At 47.4% G+C, this 21,556-nt stretch overlaps 10 protein-coding genes across 10 annotated transcripts; 5 read left to right on the top strand and 5 right to left on the bottom strand.

The window, feature by feature from the left end:
- Positions 1-4,383: 4,383 nt before the first annotated feature.
- PGRI_083050 (enoyl-CoA hydratase/isomerase family protein) lies at positions 4,384-5,289 on the bottom strand (the record flags this gene model as incomplete). Its single annotated transcript, XM_040796019.1, has 2 exons — positions 4,384-4,885; positions 4,973-5,289. 2 exons carry the CDS (start codon positions 5,287-5,289, stop codon positions 4,384-4,386), a joined length of 819 nt encoding a protein of 272 aa, XP_040650557.1.
- Positions 5,290-5,521: 232 nt separating this feature from the next.
- On the bottom strand, positions 5,522-6,731 carry PGRI_083040 (Guanylate kinase/L-type calcium channel; the record flags this gene model as incomplete). Its single annotated transcript, XM_040796018.1, has 4 exons — positions 5,522-5,813; positions 6,027-6,092; positions 6,151-6,239; positions 6,393-6,731. The coding sequence occupies 4 exons, from the start codon at positions 6,729-6,731 to the stop codon at positions 5,522-5,524; spliced, it is 786 nt and encodes a 261-aa protein (XP_040650556.1).
- A 1,401-nt stretch (positions 6,732-8,132) lies between these two features.
- PGRI_083030 (zinc-dependent alcohol dehydrogenase) lies at positions 8,133-9,308 on the top strand (the record flags this gene model as incomplete). The annotated part of the gene is made up of 3 exons (XM_040796017.1): positions 8,133-8,278; positions 8,341-9,068; positions 9,124-9,308. The coding sequence occupies 3 exons, from the start codon at positions 8,133-8,135 to the stop codon at positions 9,306-9,308; spliced, it is 1,059 nt and encodes a 352-aa protein (XP_040650555.1).
- A 273-nt stretch (positions 9,309-9,581) lies between these two features.
- PGRI_083020 (uncharacterized protein) lies at positions 9,582-11,382 on the bottom strand (the record flags this gene model as incomplete). The annotated part of the gene is made up of 2 exons (XM_040796016.1): positions 9,582-10,928; positions 10,984-11,382. The coding sequence occupies 2 exons, from the start codon at positions 11,380-11,382 to the stop codon at positions 9,582-9,584; spliced, it is 1,746 nt and encodes a 581-aa protein (XP_040650554.1).
- Positions 11,383-11,567: 185 nt separating this feature from the next.
- On the top strand, positions 11,568-13,598 carry PGRI_083010 (uncharacterized protein; the record flags this gene model as incomplete). The annotated part of the gene is made up of 1 exon (XM_040796015.1): positions 11,568-13,598. One exon carries the CDS (start codon positions 11,568-11,570, stop codon positions 13,596-13,598), a length of 2,031 nt encoding a protein of 676 aa, XP_040650553.1.
- A 1,397-nt stretch (positions 13,599-14,995) lies between these two features.
- On the bottom strand, positions 14,996-16,234 carry PGRI_083000 (NAD-dependent epimerase/dehydratase; the record flags this gene model as incomplete). Its single annotated transcript, XM_040796014.1, has 5 exons — positions 14,996-15,297; positions 15,350-15,449; positions 15,503-15,675; positions 15,735-15,915; positions 15,968-16,234. The coding sequence occupies 5 exons, from the start codon at positions 16,232-16,234 to the stop codon at positions 14,996-14,998; spliced, it is 1,023 nt and encodes a 340-aa protein (XP_040650552.1).
- Positions 16,235-16,790: 556 nt separating this feature from the next.
- On the top strand, positions 16,791-17,405 carry PGRI_082990 (uncharacterized protein; the record flags this gene model as incomplete). The annotated part of the gene is made up of 1 exon (XM_040796013.1): positions 16,791-17,405. The coding sequence occupies one exon, from the start codon at positions 16,791-16,793 to the stop codon at positions 17,403-17,405; it is 615 nt and encodes a 204-aa protein (XP_040650551.1).
- Positions 17,406-17,613: 208 nt separating this feature from the next.
- On the bottom strand, positions 17,614-19,068 carry PGRI_082980 (transcription initiation factor TFIID subunit 7 family protein; the record flags this gene model as incomplete). The annotated part of the gene is made up of 1 exon (XM_040796012.1): positions 17,614-19,068. One exon carries the CDS (start codon positions 19,066-19,068, stop codon positions 17,614-17,616), a length of 1,455 nt encoding a protein of 484 aa, XP_040650550.1.
- Positions 19,069-19,522: 454 nt separating this feature from the next.
- On the top strand, positions 19,523-20,095 carry PGRI_082970 (uncharacterized protein; the record flags this gene model as incomplete). The annotated part of the gene is made up of 1 exon (XM_040796011.1): positions 19,523-20,095. The coding sequence occupies one exon, from the start codon at positions 19,523-19,525 to the stop codon at positions 20,093-20,095; it is 573 nt and encodes a 190-aa protein (XP_040650549.1).
- Positions 20,096-20,220: 125 nt separating this feature from the next.
- Positions 20,221-20,868, top strand: PGRI_082960 (Bromodomain associated domain protein; the record flags this gene model as incomplete). The annotated part of the gene is made up of 1 exon (XM_040796010.1): positions 20,221-20,868. One exon carries the CDS (start codon positions 20,221-20,223, stop codon positions 20,866-20,868), a length of 648 nt encoding a protein of 215 aa, XP_040650548.1.
- Between the last annotated feature and the right edge of the window lie 688 nt (positions 20,869-21,556).

Raw genomic sequence — 21,556 nt, 5'->3', positions numbered from 1 at the left:
TGCTGGATGTGTAGGTAGTGTTGTTGAGCAATTGTGGTTATTGGTGATAGCGATAGATAAAGTGCGGTGATATGAATCATGCGATGATGTATAGAGAGCTTGCATTAAGCATGGGAAATTGAACTGTTTAAAGAATTATATTTGCTTCTACCTCGTATTTGGTATTGACTAACAGATCCAAGCCGCCACACCAAACCTAATTGGGACTCCGCGAGGCTGAATGAATCCTATAGGGATCATCACAAATACGAGAATAGACCCAGTCATATATTTCGACTGAAAATTTAAAATTACTGAAGACAGCCTAATTTGGAAATTTGTTGTCGGGCGTGGCTTAGAAGCATTAAAATGACATAGTGCCAGGTCCAGGCTGGTGTGCAGCTACAAGTAGAAACTATGCATATAAAAGTTCCAATTAAAGAAACGCTGGCAAGCATTGTATAGATTTAAATGATTAAGGGCCTCTTACATGGAGCTCTGGTTTTTCGACTATCGCCTTTACTATCGAAATCCCAGGCTAAGTACTTTGCGCGGTACTTGCGATCATGTATAGCGAGGGATACAATAGCTGCGTCGTCTGCGAGTTTTCGAAGCATCGCTAGTCGTCATCCCAAACCGATTTGTGTGCCCACCGTTTCTGTTCCAACCCAATCAATCTGGCGTTACCCACTGACTCCATGTCCCCCTTGGTCAAGCCTCGCAGCATGAGTATGTGCTTGGCACAGTCAACTAAATCCGCCGATGCACAGCCGCGGGTCACACCGTAAGATCTGATGTGTCCCAGGAATCTTAGTTCCTTGAGAGAAGGTTGATATCGTTGAATGATTCCGCGATAGCGTTGATGTCGGCAGCATGATGGCTGCCTGCGCGATTAGCGAGGTGAGACCCTTAAAGGCATTTAGTGCTCGCCGTCCCTATGGTGCCAAAGACCCGCCTATTAGGGGCTAGAATAGCCTACCCGGTCAGAAGTAAGATAGTTATTGTTCGCTGCACGACTTTGGTGTATATAGCAGCCAGCACCGATACCCTATCGTGGAGCTGAATTGTGGAAGGGTCAATATATGCTGATCGTAGATCATTTTTATATCATACAAGTAGTTTGGTTTGCTCGATACCACCTAGGGATGGAGGTGACTTCTGTGTCGTTAGTGGAGGAAGTGTGAGTCTGACAGAGCTATGGTCTTTACCCTGCCACCGCCGAAGGCATTTTCCTCAACCCATTTAAAGAAGCACTGGCAAGTTTTATAAAGGGCTAAATAAACGAAGGGGTATTGCTTCTATCAGACCCATAGGCTCATACTTTATCTAAGGGACTCTTCGGAAAAGAGTTCGTCTCGGGATGGTATAATTAGGAATCTGAAGAAGTGTTCCAATGAAAAGATGAGATTCCCGAGGTCAGCCACCTCCCGAAGAAGAAGAAGAAGAAGAAGAAGAAAGACCATACTTGGCGAGGATGAGTCTTACTATCCTCGTCGAACGAGAAAAGGAAAACGAATTGTTATGGCTACTAGCGAAGGGGAGGAAGAGGAAGAAGAATTATTGCTGGTGAATTTAGCAAATAGCAGGGTATTTATACATGGCACAAAAAACAAGCTTGACAAACAACCTTCTGCGCACTGCCTGATACGCGGCAATCGCTATAAGTGCCTCTAGGTGTCTTCTATAGCACAGCTGTACCAAACGCCCGTGTATTCCAGCTGTGCTAGATCCTATGGATAATGCACTGATAGGCTTGTGTTGTCATTCGATGGCCTTGGTAAGTAAATCAGCTTCCGATTGCAATGTTGTAGCGATGGACAAAAACCGACCGGCCTTGGGGCGCCTCTTTTTATGGACCCGGAGGGGATTCGTGAGCTTTTCCCACTCCTTTTTTGGCCCAGCTAATCCAGGTCATCCTGGAACAAGCCTGTCTCCAGCGCGTGTTTGAACTTCTTCTCTCGGCGGTACGTGGGAGGTTGGCGAGTAGTCGAGATGAACTTGGGATTTACGACATCTCCGAAGTCGACTTTCACATTTCCTCCAAATAACTCCCGCACTCCTTCCAGAGGTTGACCCCCCATGTCGAATGGGCGCGATCCACTCTGTGATCGTCGGGTAGAGACTTCTCCAAGTCGTCAACATGGCTCGCAAGTAACTGGCGAGTTCGCTTGTCGTTGGGGAGCTCCGTGGCAGATCTGATTACGTTTCGCGTACCCAAAGATTATCTTCTTAGCCACGTCGCTAGAAATCTCGAGCTCCCCAAGACGCTGAAACATTCTAGCCAACAAGTCTGAGGCTTCCCCTCCCCTGAGCTCTCTGGCAACAGCGAAAACTCCGGATGGCCAAAGACCTAAGACAATACGGGAAGTAAGTTCGAGGCAATTCCAAATATGCCCCATGTAGTGGCCATCTTCCACGGCACTGTCATAGCATATTCTGCTCAAGGACTGGGAATCAGGTCTGCACCACCAGCCTGTCCAGCGGGAGGTTTGAGAGGTGCACCAACACAGTGTCGGCCAGATTCCACTAGTAGGAAATATGCATCCTTAGCCATGGAACTAAACGAACGTATCCGGAAGGGATGCTTACTATGCGTTGCCACCTGTGGCAATTGTTTGCTGGTAGTTAGGAATGATTTCCTGCGTAGGCGGTCATGTATCGACTTGGGATGAGCAGGTGGCACCGAGTAAGTCCATGGATCGGTTAACGTACTCCAGTTTCTTGCTAGCGTACCCAGATGGTTCGTTGGATACTTAGCGGCCTTGTCTGTGGTAGCATATCTGATAATTATATACGGTCAGAATATGGGCTAGAATCAGATGGGACGCGATGAGAATCGCCGTTGGGATCAACCTGATCCCGGGAAATACCAAGATTCCCACTATCGTTCAGCCAGAACTTCTCGGCTTGAGACAGAGTAGCCATCAGCTTAGAACTCTTTCCTGCGAGTCCGGCAGGAGCCTGTAGGAAACACACATGATTAGCATGAACCATGCCGAATCACCACCGAGGACAAGGAGACAACTCACTGGCGTGGATGCCTGCTTCTTGTTAGAGATTATTCGCAGGACATTTTGTCGATATTATTGATGATCTACCGGTTTTCCAGCGGAGATCCGTAGCCATTGGGTTCCCTCGGGGCGATATCCGCCTTCGATGTCGAGATCCTCTTAACGAGGCGATGTCGGGACTGCCAGTGGTAGAGCGGGACATGAGGATCCCTCTTTATCGGGATAGGTGGTAGGCCCACTTGACTATGTTAGGTTAGGTGGTTCAAGATGAAAGGAAGGAAAGGGAAATACTTACCAAGGGTGGTGTTGTTGGAAGCAGAGGAACATATAGTTTGGGAAGGTCCTCTGGCAGGGCTGAAATCATTTTGCTTGACGTCTCTGGAGAAGAGCTCAACAGTTTGAAAGAAATGACGGTGTCAAGCGATATCTGAGACACTCTGGAAAATATTGAGAAGTTGTGATGGACAACTCAGAGAACTCTGAAGAGCCGCGATATAAATATTGAACAGCAGTTGCCCAGGTGATGATGCCGCCCAAGTTAATCGTATTTTCAATTCGTAGGATGTCAATTGATATCTCTTAAATAGAAAGAGTGAAGGCTATTTAACTATACCGGCAGGAAAGGATCCCTAGGGTTCAGTACAATTTCACCGGGTAATCAGGGTCACTTCACTTCCTGGTTGCTATTGAATATGTAGATAGGCTGCAGTCAACTTGTATTCATTCATAAGAATTTCAGAATATCTCAGAGCTGGAAATGACAAGAAATGGGGTTGCTTGCCTGGTAGAATTTCTTATTAGCAACCCACTATGTGAAGCGCGAGTGATATTGGATTGCCTCTGTCAAGCCTCTCGGTGAGGAAAAATTATTCCAAGTTTCTTGACTTAGTGATCGAGATCTTTAAAGTATGGTGAAGCAATTGTGACAGAATAATTTGGGCTGTCGTGTATCTGGCAGCATCCGCAGTCGACATAAACAGCAATATCCAGGTGCGTGATCGTAGTTTGAGCCATAAGTCATAAAACCCTGGAAAGCCGCAATATGACTGCGCTTCATTTTGGTCATGCACGTATCGAAATATGAGCGTGGTCGAAATCAAACTAAGAAGGCCTATTATATGTGGGTTGATAGATCACCATAGTAGTCCTTTAATTCTAGATTTCTATCGTTGAGTTAGGGTTCAATTTTGTTGCTACAATCCTGGTGTGTTTGATAGTCCTAGAATTGTATAAGACCATCCAGTTAGTTATGTACTCTCTTCCCACCTTGGAGGATATAGCACCGAAAGGATAGGTCAAATCATTAGTCTAACGGTTGAACTAACAAGAGATATATGTATACACTTTAGTATAGTATCAACAAAGGAATCGGAAATCTCTACATTCTACCCTCTCAAAGCTTCGATTTCCCATTCTTCTCAAACTGTTCCACATCCTTCAACCCTCTTTTCTGGACAGCTTGGTTCTTATCTTCAACCTTCTCCCTCCACTGCAAGTTCCCAGAATGATCATCCAAGCCGTTCAAGACCCGAGCATACATCTCCTCTTTCATGGTACCATAGATACCTGTCGCAGCTTTAGTCTGGAGCTTGCGTGTCTGGATCAGCGCAAGCGTTTCCTCAGCTCCACCAACGGCATCAACAATACCGGCCTGGAGGGCATTGCGTCCACCGAAGCGATGAGCTTCTAGAACTACATTTCGGAAAGTGACTGGGGTCAGCTTCTCGCGGAAGATAGCCATCATGGGCGTCTGAAGAGGGACGCCAAATTCCAGCTCGTTGACACAGAGGAAACCACGGTCGGGGTTCATAATTCGATAGTCATGATACATAGCCAACATGAAACCGCCAGCAAAGGCATGACCATTTAGTAGACACACGGTTGGCATGGGGTATCTAGAGCGGTTATTAGCATTCTGCTTTTTTGGGATTATGCATGATTGGACTGCATCCTCAAACTGAGGAAGTGAAACAAAAACATACGTCAAAAGGCGTCGGAACAATCGCCATAGCCAGTTCTCAAGGAACCCTTCAGTTTGCGCGACAAGATCAAGATCAAGGCCATTGCTGTAGAACTTGGCAATTCCACTAGTAGTGACTACGACACCCTTGGGGTAACGATGCTCAATAATGTCCAGGGCGAGCAGCAAAGCATCGATAAAAATAGGTGTCAGCCGGTTGTCCGGGGGTGAAGTAAAGGTGAGAACATAGATGGTCTCATGCTCTTTGGCTGTGCTAGGGTTTGTGCAGGTGATTGAGCCCCCAGTAGAGCTGATCGGTACGGTGAAAAGAGTTGCCATGGTGGGAACGTTTTGGATAAGGAAGTTATTGAGGAAACGTGATATCTTATTCAAATATAATCGGCTCTCCCTCGGGTCACGGGTGGAATTGTTTTGAATACTAATCAGACCTCGGCGTCATCACATGCTGGCGATGATATCACCACGTGACCACACTTTTCAAATTGGTTGACATTGAAGAGCCAGCGCAACAATTGACAATTAAAGATTTTATACGAAGGAGAATAAAATATCATGCTGGCCCAAATACGAAGTTGTCAAGCTCCCGGTACGCCGTTTTAACATTGTCGTTGACAATGATCTTATCATTCGTCTGAGAGTTGGCATATTCAAATTCCACTTTAGCCCGTGCAAGTCTCCTTTGGATGTCCTCCTCCTTCTCGGTTCCCCGGCCTCTAAGGCGCGCCTCGAGAGCTTCAAAGCTAGGTGGTTTGATAAAAACGCACCACGCATCTATGCTGGGGTTTGCCTTCATCTGCTTCACACCCTCCATTTCGATATAGAGCACCACAACTAATCCTTTGCTGGTCTGGTCATTAATAGTTTGTTTGCTTGTGTCGTAATATTTTCCGCTAAACATGCGTGTTCCACGAGAGCATCTTGGGAGACAAGAGAGTAAAACTCCGAAGGAGAAACGAAGAAGTAAGCGACGCCTTCGAGTTCGCCGGGTCGCGGCTTTCATGTCGTATGAGATACAGTGAGGCCAAATCTATTAGGATGTGTGGCCAAAAGGTTACCGTTCAATGTCCCTTTGCCGACAGCTGAAGGTCCGGAGATGACGATACGTCAGAGATCTTGAGATGCTGCCAGAGATGTTAGTTTGGCACCTACCAAATCGTGGTTTAAACGTTCGAGACATACACGAGACCATGCTTAAACGACCACCATCCAGTGAAAACCATGACACAAATCTGGGTTCGACAAATATCAATCTCAGTTGTCGCTCCCAACTGTAACCCAAAGTGACATAATTTACGATTGTCATGTGAACGCATGTGTGAATATTCTGTGCATCTTTGCTCATTTCTGTGCCTACATAGAACCTCAGCAAGGTATTCGTGGGTAAGACGGGTGTTCCCTGAAATAGCATCCAAAAGACGTACTTTATTGGCGTCGTGTACCTTATCACAATCCTGTACTTTATCGGTATCCTGCGCTCTTTCGGCATCCTTCACTTTATCGGCGTCCTGTACTTGATCCGCATCCTGTACTTTATCGGCATCCTTCACTTTATTGGCGTCCTTGGGTTTCTTTGGTCTCCCAGAGCGAGGTTTTGAGACGCCATCGTGCCTTTCGTGTTCTTTTTTGATGGTATAGCGAATCGTAGAGAGAGAAACATTTGGATATCTCCGATGGATACGCTTATAACCCCATTTAGCGGCGGAATGGAGCTCGCAAATCCTCTCTCTGATAGCTGGGGTGAGCTCAGAGCGAGAAGGCATATCTGTATGCTACAGGATCAAAATGAAGCTTGGAAAAGGAGGTAATTGTAGGAATATATTCAAAAAGCATGTTGAACGCGAGATACACACGCTATGGAATGGAAGCGCGTATATACAACGGCGGTGTAATAAAAAGGGAAGGCGGTGTGTGGGTGGGCCTATATGGGGTGTTAAAACTTTATCGGCGTCACTATTCACCTATGTGTGGAGTAGGTGTTATGTGGTATGTTTACATATAGAAAGACAAGCAAGATGAAACGACATTGATAAAGAAATTGGTAAGGATCACTACAATGAAAACAGACAAGACGTCTTAAAACACTACTTCAGCAATATATTTGGTCAGTGTAGTGCCTACTACAACAATATATATTCCCGATTTGGGTAACTATATTCTCGCAATCTTGGAAGAATCGACATTTAAAATCTAGCTTGAATGTATCGAGAGGGCTAAAAAGACCACAAAGAATAGATCTATAGATACACTGCTGAGAGGTGTAGTGCACAACGTTCACATCACTCGAGCCCTATATACCTAGAGCCAGTGCCATCTTGATTAGTTGCTTGAAGCTCTTGTAACTTGTTTCGAGTCAGTCAGAGCCTAATACATTCACATTAATCACCTCAATTATTCATTAATCAAAAGATAGGGTTACATGTTCTGCTGAACTTGCTTCGCGGATGGACCGGAACAAGACACGAGGGATCGGCACATCTGGCTGCACCAGCTGCAAAGTGCAGAGAAACAAAAAGTTAGAATAAAATACAATAAGTGCACGACTCGATACGACCCGCTAATGGCTAGTATAATTGCCTGCTGTCTTGATGACTGCATCAACATGCAATGACGATCAACGCACATCCAGATCACGAACCTACATATCACTGCAGTACCGTAATGGTAGCCTAATGCCAAGATGAACAGGGAGTACGGCATTGAGCAGAATACGCGTTCTTCTGCAAGCTTCAACTAGATCCTCTTCATATTTATTTTTGAAATACGAGACAATACAACCATTTCAACTAGACCGGTGAGCCGTAGCAGTGGATGCAATGATTTGTTTATATCTTTTCGAGTGTTTATAACCATCTTTAATTCTTTTTACCACCTTATTTGCTAGAGATAGCTCTTGTTGAATTGATTCATTTAGTTGACCCTCACAATTTGCTAGTTGCAATTGCTTCTAAGATTTGCCGTCCCGTCATCTACTTGCCGATATCTTGCCCGAGAGCCAATAACCTCGGCAAACCGAATATCATCCTCTGCTCGACAAATGGAATCCAAAGCTGGTTTCAACATCGGTACTTCCTACCAGAAAAGCCGAAAAGTGGGGTTACAGGATAATAAATAATTTGGAATATTGACCCCGGATTTAACGCTCCTTAACATTGCTCGCATCAATGGCAGAATCCATACCCATTCTACAACAAGCTGCCGTTGTGCAAAACCCAGGAAAAGATGCAACGATTGTTCTAAAAAATGACGTGCCAGTCGGAAGTCCTGAACTAAATGAAGTTCTCGTCAAATTAACTTGCACCGGTCTATGGTAAGTGTATACTTTCGAAAATCAATTCAACCCTTGCAAAACTAACTAACCCAACTAAATAGTCGCTCAGAACTCCGTGCCATGTTAGGCTGGGGTGCATACAACTCCATCATCGGCCACGAAGGAGTTGGAACCATAGTGAAGACGGGACCCGAAGTCTCAGAATCTCTTCTGGGCAAACGCGTCGGCGTCAAATGGCTTTATAGTGCATGCAACGACTGCTTCGTCTGCAGACAAGGCGCCCCAAACTATTGTCCAAAGCAGCAAAATACAGGTCGCCATGTTCCAGGAACATTGCAGCAGTATGTCGTTGCCGATGCACGGTTCCTGACTTTGATCCCGGAGGGTCTGGCTGATGAAGTTGCGGCGCCATTACTGTGCGCTGGACTTACGATGGTTGGTGCTTTCGCAAAACTCGACAATGACATATATCCTGGTGACGTTGTTGTTATTCTGGGGTCTGGAGGGGGTTTGGGCCATATTGGTGTGCAAATTGCGAGGAGGATAAAACACTTGCGGGTTATTGCCGTTGATACCGGGGATGACAAGGAACTCCTAAGCATGAAGGGCGGAGCAGAAATATTTGTCGATTACAAGAAAGAAGATGTGATTGCTCGAGTGCTTAAGTTCACGGGAGGGGGCGCGCATGCGGTGATTGTTGTTCCTGGTACGGAGGAAGCATTGAAGATGGCACCGAACCTGGTGAGAAATATGGGTTTTGTTGTGAATGTTGGATTGCCGCCGAATGAGTTGGACATTCCTCTTTCGGCTACCCTCTGCACTGCTAGAGGTAAGATGGCTGCTGAATGTGGTCTGATCAAAGTCATACACTAACGGAACGACAGGTCTTACCTTTATAGGGTCGTCCGTGGGCACTGAAGCTCAATTGACCGACTTACTGCAAACAGCAGCAGCTGGCACGATAGAGCCATCAATCGAGGTGTCTGATTTCTCGGCTGTGCCCACTTTGATACAGAAGCTGAGCGAAGATGGTATTACAGGAAGAGCAGTGGTCAAATTGCCACAGTAACTAGACATTCCCCATCGTACAATTTTAACTGCTATTGGAATTTGCCGTCTCCCAACTTTCCTCGAACGGCCATAGAAAGTTGGCGGGACATATATACTATTAAATACTAAATCTTGGGCTGGTAGTCATGGTTGGACATTGACTGGGACATAATGGATAGACGGATAGACTCGTAGATGTTGCAAATTATTGTTATTCAATCAATCTGGCGTATCTATGATCTCCTTGCAAGATGCTGTGCTATAGCTGAACCGTTTTCGCAGCCCTCTCACTCTATGCCCTAGAGGAGAGACCCTCAAAATAATCAAAGTCTTTCAGTAGAGGAGAGATAATCGTGTCAAACACAGATTCGTCAAAGTGAGGATCCTCAAAACCGTCGCCTTTGCTTCGAGACCAGTACAAGCAAGCATTAACAACATCTCCATAATTTGTTCCACTCTCCCGGTATACTGATTGAAGAAGTCTCGTTGCGGTGTTGAAGTAAAAGACTTCCTCAGAGGAGTCCTGATCCTCAGGCCCATGGAGTGTGCATATAGCCCTTCCCAGTGATAACTCAATCAACGCCAGTGCGAGCGGAAAGAGAATATTGTTTGAGATCTGACGGCGACTTGATCCTTCGTATACTTCCGAGGTCGACCCATTGAGGTGTGTCTGAGGTGCGCCGAAGACTCTCTGTAAAAGGTATGGGTGTTCAAACAGGGGATTATTGGATCCAGGATATTGAATAAATAGAATGTCCTGCGTTCTCCATTTATTCTGGAGCCACGTCCCATGAAGCTGTAGAACGTTACAAGCGAGAAGAGTAGCAAGATAAAGCCTGTCGCGCCGACTCAATTCATTGGAGCTTTGAATTGGGGAACCTGGTAACGATGGGGAGCCAAGGAGGGTATCTTGCAAGGAACGAAGGTGTATTTCATCGCGGATGCTGTGGATTACACTCATATAGTATCGAGTATCTGTGGCGGTCTGTTCACCGATAATATATCCAATGGAATCAGAGTTGGTGTGCGGGTCTGCCATATCAACTTCATGAAAGGCTGAGCAAAGAGAGGAAACGGGAGTACCCCGTGGGCGAGGTGGTTTGTGAATGTCTTCCTCGCATTTTGTCTTCATATCAGCAAAACGAACCTTTGGTGTCCAGGCTGAAGGGTGAGGGTTTATGGTAACATGGGGAGATTCGACACTTTTGTCGGCCTCTACTTTAACCTCATGCCATCGACTCCGAATATTAGATGCTAATTTATTCTTGGAGGACGATAGAATCATGCGGAAAGTCGTGTCCATAGAGATATGGTAGTTATCCTTTGCCCCATGGAGAGGGGTTTTGTCAAGCTGAAGGCAAATAGAGTGTCCATCCTGACATGAACAATTCCAGCACTGTCCCTCTTTTATCATGATTCTATAAATGGAACTCGCATGTCTTCGCTTGTCTCGATGTTGATTGAGATTGATCTTCCGTCTGGTAGGGCCCTGTCGAGATTGTTCCCGGTGTTGGGATTGCTCAAAGAGAGTCTTCAGGATTTGATTTGTCTTGTCAATTTTATCCAGAATATCTTCGTAAATCGCCGTGGTGAATATCTTGCGAAATTTGAGGGCCTTCAAAGAAATTGTCGATGCAGCCTGTGGGATCGAATGTATGAGTTCCTGAACTAGTACGATGTATAATTTAACCTACAGTTGAATAATCCGTTGTCTTGAGTCCAAGTTTGTCGGACAAATCCTCTAGGAGACGACATAGTCCTTTCACTATACCAGTAAAAGCAACGTAGTCACGATCGAGCTTTTCAATCAATCGGCGTTGAAAATCTGCGTCTTTCCACCCCGGACCCCTCGGGTTCCTGATCAGCTCAGATCTTTGGTCGTGGTCATCAACGACACCCTCGAGAGACAGCTCTAAGGTGTTCAGCAATATGGCGTACTGGGCACTGAGTCCAGTAGAGTAATCCTCTAGCTGCCACTTATATTTTCGAAATTTTTTGATCTTTTCCAGTCCTCGTACATAATTATCAAGCTGGTTCACTACCAAGGGAAGAATGGCTAAAGACACACCAGTGGCCTCAATACCTGTGACCATCGTCGAGATATAAGAGTGAAATGAAGGTAATCCACGAGATGACAAGGAGAGAAGAATGGAAAGACCAGAAAAGTGAGAGTTTCTTTTTCAGCCCCAGGACTACCTACATATGTAGGTATTACCCCGCAGTTTCAGTGTATCTCTGCTCTCACTCGACTATTTATCTTGACTATTTTCAATGCGCAATGGCTACCACTATTTCGACGGTACTCAATCAGTGCCTGAAAGAGTTCACGGAATCAATCACTTCAGATGCACTTTTAAGATACGAAAATGAAGTCTCTCAACGGCGCTGGTCAGATGAATTGGGCCGACTACGAATCTGGGCTGGTAATATTGGCGCTCATCAAACTGGACAGTCCTCGCTGGACTATCGGCTCCGTGATGCTTCACATCTGAAGAGTGAGACAGTGAAGATTCTGCAGCGAATGTTACGGGTATTACGAAGTTTAACCGAAGTGATGAACGAAGAAGACGAAGACCAGATAGATATTGATGAAGAATTCCACGAGAGCGATACGGAAATGGAGGACGACAAAAATGCGATGACAGACGTTCAGGTTTTATACCAGAGTCTACGGAATATTATCAATCTCCTCTTCCGGATATCCATGGCCATTCGAAGACCGGCTGACCACGATCGTCTGCTGGGGATAAAGATCAAGAACGCTTCGTTCTTTGAGCCTTGGGCCCAACAACATGTTTCTCACAAGTTCCCCAACATCGATGCAGACATGGCTAGCCGCCTAAGCGCCGCTATGGCAAGACAAAAAGCTGTTTTGAAATATTTTGAGCGGCACAAAGCAAAGCTTGGCAAAGGACTACTGGTCACAGGTGAAACTGAGTCCAACTACCTTTCAGAAACAGTGGCCACGGAGATGCCCCTGGTTGAAGACATGGATCAGCTCCAATTTCTCGAAACAGGATTCATGTCGGGTATCTCCCAAACCTCATACGCTCCTAGCATATTTACAGCAAATGAATCCCTGTCTATACCCAATGCACCGAGGGAATCCGCGAATAATAACCCATTTGAATGTCCATACTGTTATCTTGTGATCACAATCAGGAACACAAAAGACTGGGCCCATCATATATTCCGAGACTTGATGCCATATGTCTGCTTATCGCCCGAGTGCAGTACCCCATCAAAGCTCTATGGTAGTCGTCGGCAGTGGTATCAACATATTTCTGAAGCACATCCTGCGTTCGCAAATTTGCAGACTGGTCTGGGTTGTCCTCTGTGTAATGTGGACATCCGGCCACCGCTGACATTCGAGCGGCACGTCGGACACCATATGGAGCAATTGGCCCTGTTCGTTCTCCCTCGTGTGGATTCAGCGGAACCGGATCAATCAGAAGCATCACTTGGATCTGGGTCGTTGGCAGTTGCAGGGGACACTAGCAATCCTAGTAGTGACTCGGAGGAAGTGGACTCTACGAATAATTCTCGGTACCTCCTACGAGATAGCGGGAACGTATTCGTCTCTCGTAGGGACTCGAGGAACAAGTCACAGGAAGGGAGCCCAGAACGACAACCTTTGCGGAGTTCTGACATAGCATCTACTCCCAATTATGATGCTTCATGGAGCGACCAGGCTTCGCTTCAGAGCATTGATAGTAGGCAAGGGACGGGAAGAAGTAAGAATCGTGTGACAAGGCGTCATCGCTATAGCCTCAGGAGTAATTCAGATCCGGACACGTTATCCGATGGCCACCTTCTCATTGGCCACTTATTGAATGGAGGCCGGAGTGCACACGATGTTCACAACAGACATCAAGTGACAGCAGAAGACCCTTACAGGCCACCACCTCGTACCGGAGACGGATCACCCCCAGCAGGCATACGCATTGGCTCCTCATATCCGTATCCCCGCCCTTTCGATCCACATCGTCGTCTTTCCGATCCGTATCTTCCCCCTTTGAATCCACATCGTCGTCTTTCCGATCCGTATCTTCCCCCTTTGGATCCGCATCGTCGCCTTTCCGATCCGTATCTCCCCCCCTTCGATCCGCATCGTCGCCCTTCCGATCCGTATCTTCCCCCTCTCTCTCCGACACTCGACAGGCAAGCCCTGCATAGTGCGCAGCGCAATTTCTCCCCAGCGATAGACACTGTAGACGGTTTTTCGTATACTATACAGGCTCTACCACCACCCTATTGGGATGGCCAGCTACTCCCCAGAGCCCAATCCTATTCCTGGGACTCTGCATGAAGTGGATCCAACCGGCCGGCATCCAGAAAAACCACTATGGCCGAAAATCGAGCGACGACTGGTCAGTCCGGCGGCGTTGGAGGCTGGAAATGAACGCTTTGAAGAGCACTCAGGATTCATAATAGTTAGGCGATAGATGAGCAAAGAAGAAATCGATGCTTACACTACAAAAATGAAAGAGATTCGAGGTATGTTTTTGATATCCCGCCTGCTTTCTGAACGATAAAAACTCACAGAACCACAGATGATCGTCACAGACAGGAGAAACGACGCCCACCCGTGGCTGATTCGCCTTCACCGAAACGCGGGATGTTTATTGTATCTGCTGCCAGTGCGGAGATGGTTCTCAGATCTACAATTTGTAACCTAGTTGTGTGGGGTGTGCTTATGGAGCTTGCACCAGTTACAAATATGAAGGTTGGCTAACACCAGAGGTGACCTCAAGTTAGGCTTGGGGCGCAACGAGACTGAGAATTCTTCTGAAAAGCTTAGCACAATAGGGCAGTTAATCGAACCTTGTATACGGAAAAGTCGTCACACCGCTAATTCTATAATCTGCTGCTACTTCGTCGTATCCTTCCTATATCCGATGAAGGAAATCAAATCCATAAAAACCTACATCTGAGATACCTGAGAAGACTCCCAAAATACCGATAAACGCACCATCAAAAGACTACAACAAAGACCATTCAAAGACCATTAAAAAGACATAACAAGGCAGGCCACCCAAGCGGCCAACTATTCTTGGTTAAATAAGTGGAAACTAGTGTATGGAATAGAATTAGTTATATAGACCTGAAACTAAAGATCATCAGCAATCCCGAGATCACAACATCCCCAACGACACTTCAGCCATGTCTCAATCAAAAATAAAAAAGCCAGCTCCAAGCCCCGAATTATCAGAAACAACACGAGCTGCAAGAATCAAAGCCCTCGAAAATGGCGACCCGGCCGCCAAAATCGCCAAAGATCTACGCGTCGCGCGATCCACTGTTTACCGCACGAAAACGCGTTTTGAAGAGCGCAAAGATCTGACCTCGAAGCCCAGATCAGGCCGTCCTTCTACGTTGAGTGAACAGACTACGCGTTACATTGCGCGCTTAGCGAGGAAATATGATCCACCTAGCTGTGCTGCTATCGCGGCTACAGTCGATGGGGCACTGTCGAGGTCAACAGTGAAGCGTGTTGCATGTCGTCAAAATGGTCACAGAAAGCCACAAGGGAAAGTTTCAACACATTCGACAGTGAAGAAATCCAGCAAGAAGGCAGCTGTTCGTGGAAAGGGCCCAGAACCTGCAAAATGATGCAGTGTCCCTTGTTTTGCATTATTATTCGGCTCAGAGTCTTCAACAGCGCCACCGCTAGTTCATGCATATCTACTTGCAAGATTACAATATTCAGCACCCCTCAATGCCCTGTGCAATGCTGTCCTCCAAGGATGTCCACCCTTCCTGTCCAAAGAAGTCCCGCAGGAGCTGTTCTGCTTCCTTGGCGGGGATAATTTCACTCAGATCACGTCCCTCGTCAAGAGGCGCAGCAGGGATCAAAGTGTTATCAGGTCGGAGCTTGCGAATAACCGCGATTATATCAGTGAGGCTCATAGGAGCAGCGAACCCGAAGAGTCGGCGGGAGACAGTATTCGGGTCGAGCAGAGCTGCTGCGTGCAGACGCGCAATGTCGATGACATCGCAGAAGTATTCTGTTTTTGTACATTAGCTATGATCACCAATGTTACTGCAGTGTCCACTTACGTGGAGGGAATCCTTCGAATGGAGCGGCATTCCCCTTAATCAGGCCGCGGACCCACCCCATTGTCGAGCCGGGGATATTTTCATGTAGGACTCTCCCGAGCTATTTCGAGTTAGTATCATCCGTTTTGGATTTCATCTAGGTGCAGAACTCACAGTAAACTCAGGCAATACAGTATTGAATTGGAAGCCTGGCTTGTTCTCCTCCACCCATTTCCATGCTGCCTTCTCTGCCTCGGTCTTGGAAGCTGCGTAACAAATCCAACCCATCATATGCTCTGGAGAATTCGGATCATAGGCTTGCTTGATAGCTTCGTGATTCCAAGAATCTAAACATATATCAGTCAATATATCCTACCCTTTTCCTCTCTATAAACTAATCACTCACCCTCACGAACAACAATACCCTCCTTATTCGGCTGGGGGAACAAAGCCGCGATCGCAGAAGAGGTCATGACAACCCGCTTGATATCACGATGTCTCGAACAGGCCTCCAACACATTATGAACAGCTCTCAACACCCAGGGCACGACCTCTTCTGGGTTGGAGCTGAAGCTGAGATCCGATGCCTACCCCCGATACATTAACACAAACCCCCGAATCCAACTGGAAATCACATACCACATGTGCCACACCGGATACACCATCCATCACCTCAGCCAGGGTATCCACGTTCTCAAAGTTAGCAAGAATAACAGATTCATATGCGTCCCGTCCGAACTTCTCCTGGAACATCTTATCGAGCCATGGCTTTTCTGAACGGACAGTTCCGCGCACCTTGAATCCTAGTTCAAGTAGACTGTGGATGACATTGCTTCCAACGTAGCCATTGGCGCCAGTTACGAGGATTCGCGAGCCCTGGGGCAGATAGTAGAGCTGTTTATCCATTGCGTAGGTATGTACAGAGTAGATAGAGAAGGTGTAGAGAGTAGATATCGGAGGGTTTACTGTGTGAAAATGGGAAAATCGCCGGAAGCGAGCGGGACTGTGGAGTCAAAAAATTCCACTTAATATAGAAATGGATTGGACATGTCTATTTGATTTGTGGGATTACAGTTCGAAGTAGTCTACAATCAGTCTGATCGTCACTTGGACAGGATGGACGGGACGGGCGATAGAGACCAACCTCGCGTAAAGAGTAGTCTCTGGACCCGACAGATTGGGTCAAGACGATCTTTGCGGACCAATGCGGTTTTGGCTGGAAGTGGACATCCGGCGTTTAGTACGAAACATATGCGTAGTACTTATGCAAGGATATTAAATGACTATACTCTAATCACTTAACATAAGAACATTCAAGTATTTCCAAACCTGGAACTTATACTTCTGACACTGACGTCATAGGTGGATACAGTAGCTGTCACCTGCGGGAGTTTATTTCTTCACTTCAAACCCATCACATCCAAATTATCCAAATAGAAATCTAACTTAACAACAATCCAACATGGAACCCCGATCCCAAATCAATGATCAACCCTCTCAACCACCAAAACAAGCTGCCTACGTGCAATCCTCGAATCCCGTCTCACACACGCCACAAGAGCAACGAGCAACCACCGAACCAGGTCGACACCACGGTGACACAGTTGGAGCAATCAAACGCACAGCCGAGTCCCAGCCGTCAAACGATGAAACTCGCGCTTGTCTAAGTGCACAGCAGCAGAAACACGAACAAGACATGCACAATGCTCCCGAGGTTGATCTAGAATATGGTGTAGAGCAGCAGCCCGCGGAGGGGTATATTGCGGATACTGTTCATCGGAAGGGGATGGGGATGCAGCGTGCACAGGCTGGGGCGCATGCTGGTCCTGTTGGGAGTGCGAGTGGGCCTGGTCATCCTGGGTTTGTGGAAGCAGATGATTTGGCGGCGAATTTGGGGGCGAAGAGGGTGGAACATGATCGGATTCTTGGGGATAGGATTGGGAAGAGCCCGGTTGAACCTGAGGGGGAGGTTGCGGAGAGGGAGGCTGTTAGAAGACGTAAGTTGGAGAGGGATGAGAAGTTGGATGTAGAGGGGGCGGTTAAACAGGCTACTGGGGATCCTGTGGTGGGTAAATAGGTAATGAAGGTGTGTCTGGATTTGATGGAATGATGTTTAAAACAACATTATGTGTGTGGTTTGGACGTAACTTTCATTATTTCGAGGTAGCTAAGCGCTGGTATCAACATGGAGACCGGACTCGCATTCGGTCAGACAAACTGGGTATGATTATTAATGGTAACGCCGAAAAGAATTCCCAATTTTCAACATATGTGAAGAGGGGAGATTAGATATCGTCCCCGGCGGGCATGCCCATAGACACTTTCTTCAGTTGCAGGTCCTTCTTCAGTTCTTGGATACGTCGGCCCATCTTGTTGCGCAGGATGTGATTCTGCACCTTCTCCCACTGTGCCGTTTCAGTGCGGATAAGAGCTTCTAGCTCGGCAACTTCCTCGCGCTGTTGTTGGAGCTGTTGTTGCTGCTCGATCTGATCGTCATCCAGCTCATCTTCTTCATCCTCGTCGGATATGTTGCTCTCATCGGCAGAGGTGTCTCCGCGTTCGGTAGGGCCTCCAGCTGGTGTGAAAGGCTGCATAGATGGAGTGTCGGCCTGCTCTGGTCCTGCCCCCGGTGCCTCATCGTCGCCGGCAGCCAATGCGGCTTCCATCTCAGCAGCAAGGGCGTCCTCGAAGTCATCCATCTCCTCTTCCGCTTCGCCGTATGCGTCCTGCTCATCGTCGTATTCATCCTCGTAGGCTCCGGATTGCACCAAGCCTTCGACGCGATTCAGAGATGCGCTGTCCACCAACTCAAATTTGGGAGGGAAAATCGAAGTTTCGTCCTTTGCCATGAGTTCTTCCACGGCCTTTTCAACTTGTTCAATTGTGCGCGTGCTGACGCGGTCGCGGAATCGTCGCTTGCGAACCCAGCGGAGAGGTGGTGCGAGACCATGTGGGTATTGAAGTGTCTTTTCATCGGGGCAGTCAACGTCCGGGGGAAGTGGATATTCCATAGCTTCCTGGTCACTGTTGACGCGTCCCAGCACCAAGAGCATTTGGCAGATATCTGCCGACTTGTACCAACCTCGTCGGTCCCAACTTTTCATGCCCTCGACGATGCAGGGTAGATCCACCAGAGCTGCTGCATATTGATGGTCCCGAACGCTCACAATGGCACGCCGGCCTTCACGTGTGAGAGCCTTGATCCCTAACTGATGCCCTTTGAATGATTTATCATTGATTATTTTCTTTAAAAGTTCGCAGTCTTCGCCTGGGAGCATTCGTAAGATGAATTGTTCTTCGATGGCAGGGTCATTTTCGGTATCCGAGGCTTCCGAGTCATAGCCTACGCCCACTGGTCGGTTGACAACGACCCCCTTGTTTTTGATGCGGATTGATTGTAAGGCAGGCTTCTTGGATGGGATCAGCTTTATCCGCTTGGGGACTTGGCTCGTCGCGGGTTCGGGCTCGGGCTCAAGGTCGGGCAGGGCACTGTCAGCCGGTCGCTTCTTTGATTTCTTCTTCTTGGGTTTCTCTTCAGTCTCGGGTTGTGATTTTCGTGCGATCTTGAGTGTGATCTTGCGCGGAGCTTGGGGAGTTTCGGAGACTGGCGCAGGCGCAGGCGCAGTCGCAGTCGCAGTCGCAGTCACAGGCGCAGGCGCAGGTGGAGGTGGAGGTGCAGGTACAGGTGTTGGTTCTTCGGGGGGGTCTGGCCGCCTTGAGAATTTGATTTTTAAAGGCATAATGGCAATAGTGGTAGTGCAAGGAGAGAGCGATGTGAAATGCGGAAGTGAAGTTGGCGGAGAACATTTACATAATACGCGGTTGAGAACAATAGAAATAGAAACAATAGGAATCATCATCTTTTTGTCATTCTTACCACGTTGCATATTATATATAGGTAGCTATAGGTACCTCCAGGGTTAGGTATATTTTCTATTTTTCTCAACTATTATCGCCATCATGTCCTATGAAGACTATCTTCCCTCAGCCCCAAAATATGAGTTCAAGGGAGTCCAGGATTATCAACGGATCATGGACCAGCAAGTAGATCAAAATGGAGAGTGTAGGGGTTCGGAGTATACAATTTTTACTATGGACGAACGTTCCTTCCATGTTTTCTTTTTGAATACCGAAGAATCACTACTTAAATGTTGGGAGAGTTATGATCCTTCTACCAATGAACTACTCGTCAGAATGCCGACCACAGTGCATGAGGTGGCAACCACTCAATTCCAATCCATATTACAATCTTGGATACAACAAGGTGATGGTAACGGCAACTATCCGGTCATGTGTACACTGGGAGCGTCAGTGAGAGGTACGACAGGCAAGACGAAACGTCCAGACTGCTCGTGGGTACCAGCACATACGGGCCTGTCCACCCATTACCCGAGCATCATAGTAGAAGTCGCATGGACCGAAACCCGAAAGAAATTAGAAAATGATATGCAGTGGTGGCTTACAAAGACGGACGGGCAGGTCAACGTTGTACTGTCCGTTACAGTGCAAAGACGCGGGAAGATCATCGTTGAAGAATGGGGCATCAAACGCAACAGTGTCGTCCCAGTACAAACCATGCAGATCGTACGAAAGCCTGCGTCAAACGACCAAAAGGTTGAGGGACATTTGTCCCTCAACTTCGAAGATATACACAGACGTCAGAAAACGCAGGGAAATACAGACTTTGTGTTAACCCCCGATGGTCTCGAAAGAATGGCCAAGGGAATTTGGATAGCTCAGGATCGCAAGCTTGACTCTGGGGTTTAACCTCCCACTTTTTGCCACTTTTTGCCGCTCTCGGCCATCACAACTCTCCCTCGTACTTTACTTTTTCCACTTCGTCTCACTCTTATCTTTCCACATTAACGCTTTCACCTTCATTCTCTGATAGAATGTCAGGCCCAAACCTTCATAACGCTCTCCTCCGTCCTCCGATAATCCAAATACTACGCGCCCAAGGCTTCCACTCAACACGCCCCTCAGTCTTGGAATCTATCCAGGATCTCACTGGACGGTATCTGATCATTCTCGCCTCATCAGCAGCTCAACATGCCGCAAATGCCCACCCATACGACCCAGTCCCGGGTCTCGAAGATATTTATCAAGCTCTGCTAGATGCGGGAGCTATACGACCACAATTGCGCGAATGGGAAGAGGATTGGCAGGGTGAAGAAGATATGCGTGGTATCGATGCTTTCCTCGGCTGGATCACTGGGCCTGTCCACCGTGAAATTCGACGTGTTGCTGGATTTCTGCCCAGCGAGGGTGACATGGTGGACCCTGACGCCGTCGAAAAGGAGGATTACTTGACTGCATTAAAGAAGAAACACAGCAAGACTGGCGAGGAGTCCCGCTACGCTGGAACTGTCCTGGGAAAACATGCCGAGGAACACCCTGTCATCATTGAGGGTGGTGCCCCCAGCATTCAAGACTGGACTGCACAGGTTCGTGCTCGAGTTTCCGAGCCGCCAGAAAGTGACAGTTCAGGTGTGAGCAGTGCACCAAGTCATCTCTCTGAGGACCAAGTTATGGAGGGGTGAATGGTTGTACACGGCCTTGCTTAGTCTTTGAAAGAGTCAAGCTTGAATCTTCATTCCACAAATGTGCCTGGACCTGAGCCGACATGTCACCCTTCTAGTCGCCCTTCTGGTCGGATCGTCTTTCATCTCTACTTCCCTATTTGAAACACAAACATCCTTACCACCTACTACGACACCCATACCCTGTCCTGTCCAGTTGTCGCGGGCGTGCCACCCTACTGGTCGCCCTTCCAGTCGCCCTTCCGGTCGGATCGTCTTTCATCTCTACTTCCCTATTTGAAAAGACAAACATCCCCGCCGTCTACTAGGACAGTCGTACCCTCTCCTCTCCAGTGGTCGACGACATTGTTCCGACTTGACTCGAGCCATGAGCATCGCCTCTACTTCCATCTCTAAAACACAGACAGTCCCACCACCTGCTAGGATAATCAAAGCCTGTCCTTCTAGTGGTCGTCGACATTGTCCCAACTTAACTCATTTCACGATCATCGCCTCCAGTTCGGTCTTCAAACGAGCCACACCTCTAAATAACTCGGCCACCAGAACTCTACCCACACGGGCCGCTAAATCTATTGGGACGGGTACGAACGCCTAGCGTGGAGCTGCAAGCGGCTTTAGTCTGTTTATGATGTGAAAATTGGTAGGACTTCGTTTAGTCCGGGATTGACGTGAATTTTCAATCTCTGTT

The sequence above is a fragment of the Penicillium griseofulvum genome (genome assembly GCF_001561935.1).
Source record: "Penicillium griseofulvum strain PG3 chromosome Unknown contig_10, whole genome shotgun sequence".
Lineage (NCBI taxonomy): Eukaryota > Fungi > Ascomycota > Eurotiomycetes > Eurotiales > Aspergillaceae > Penicillium > Penicillium griseofulvum.
Note: the sequence above shows the minus strand (reverse complement) of the source record. Positions and strands in the feature narration are given on the sequence as shown.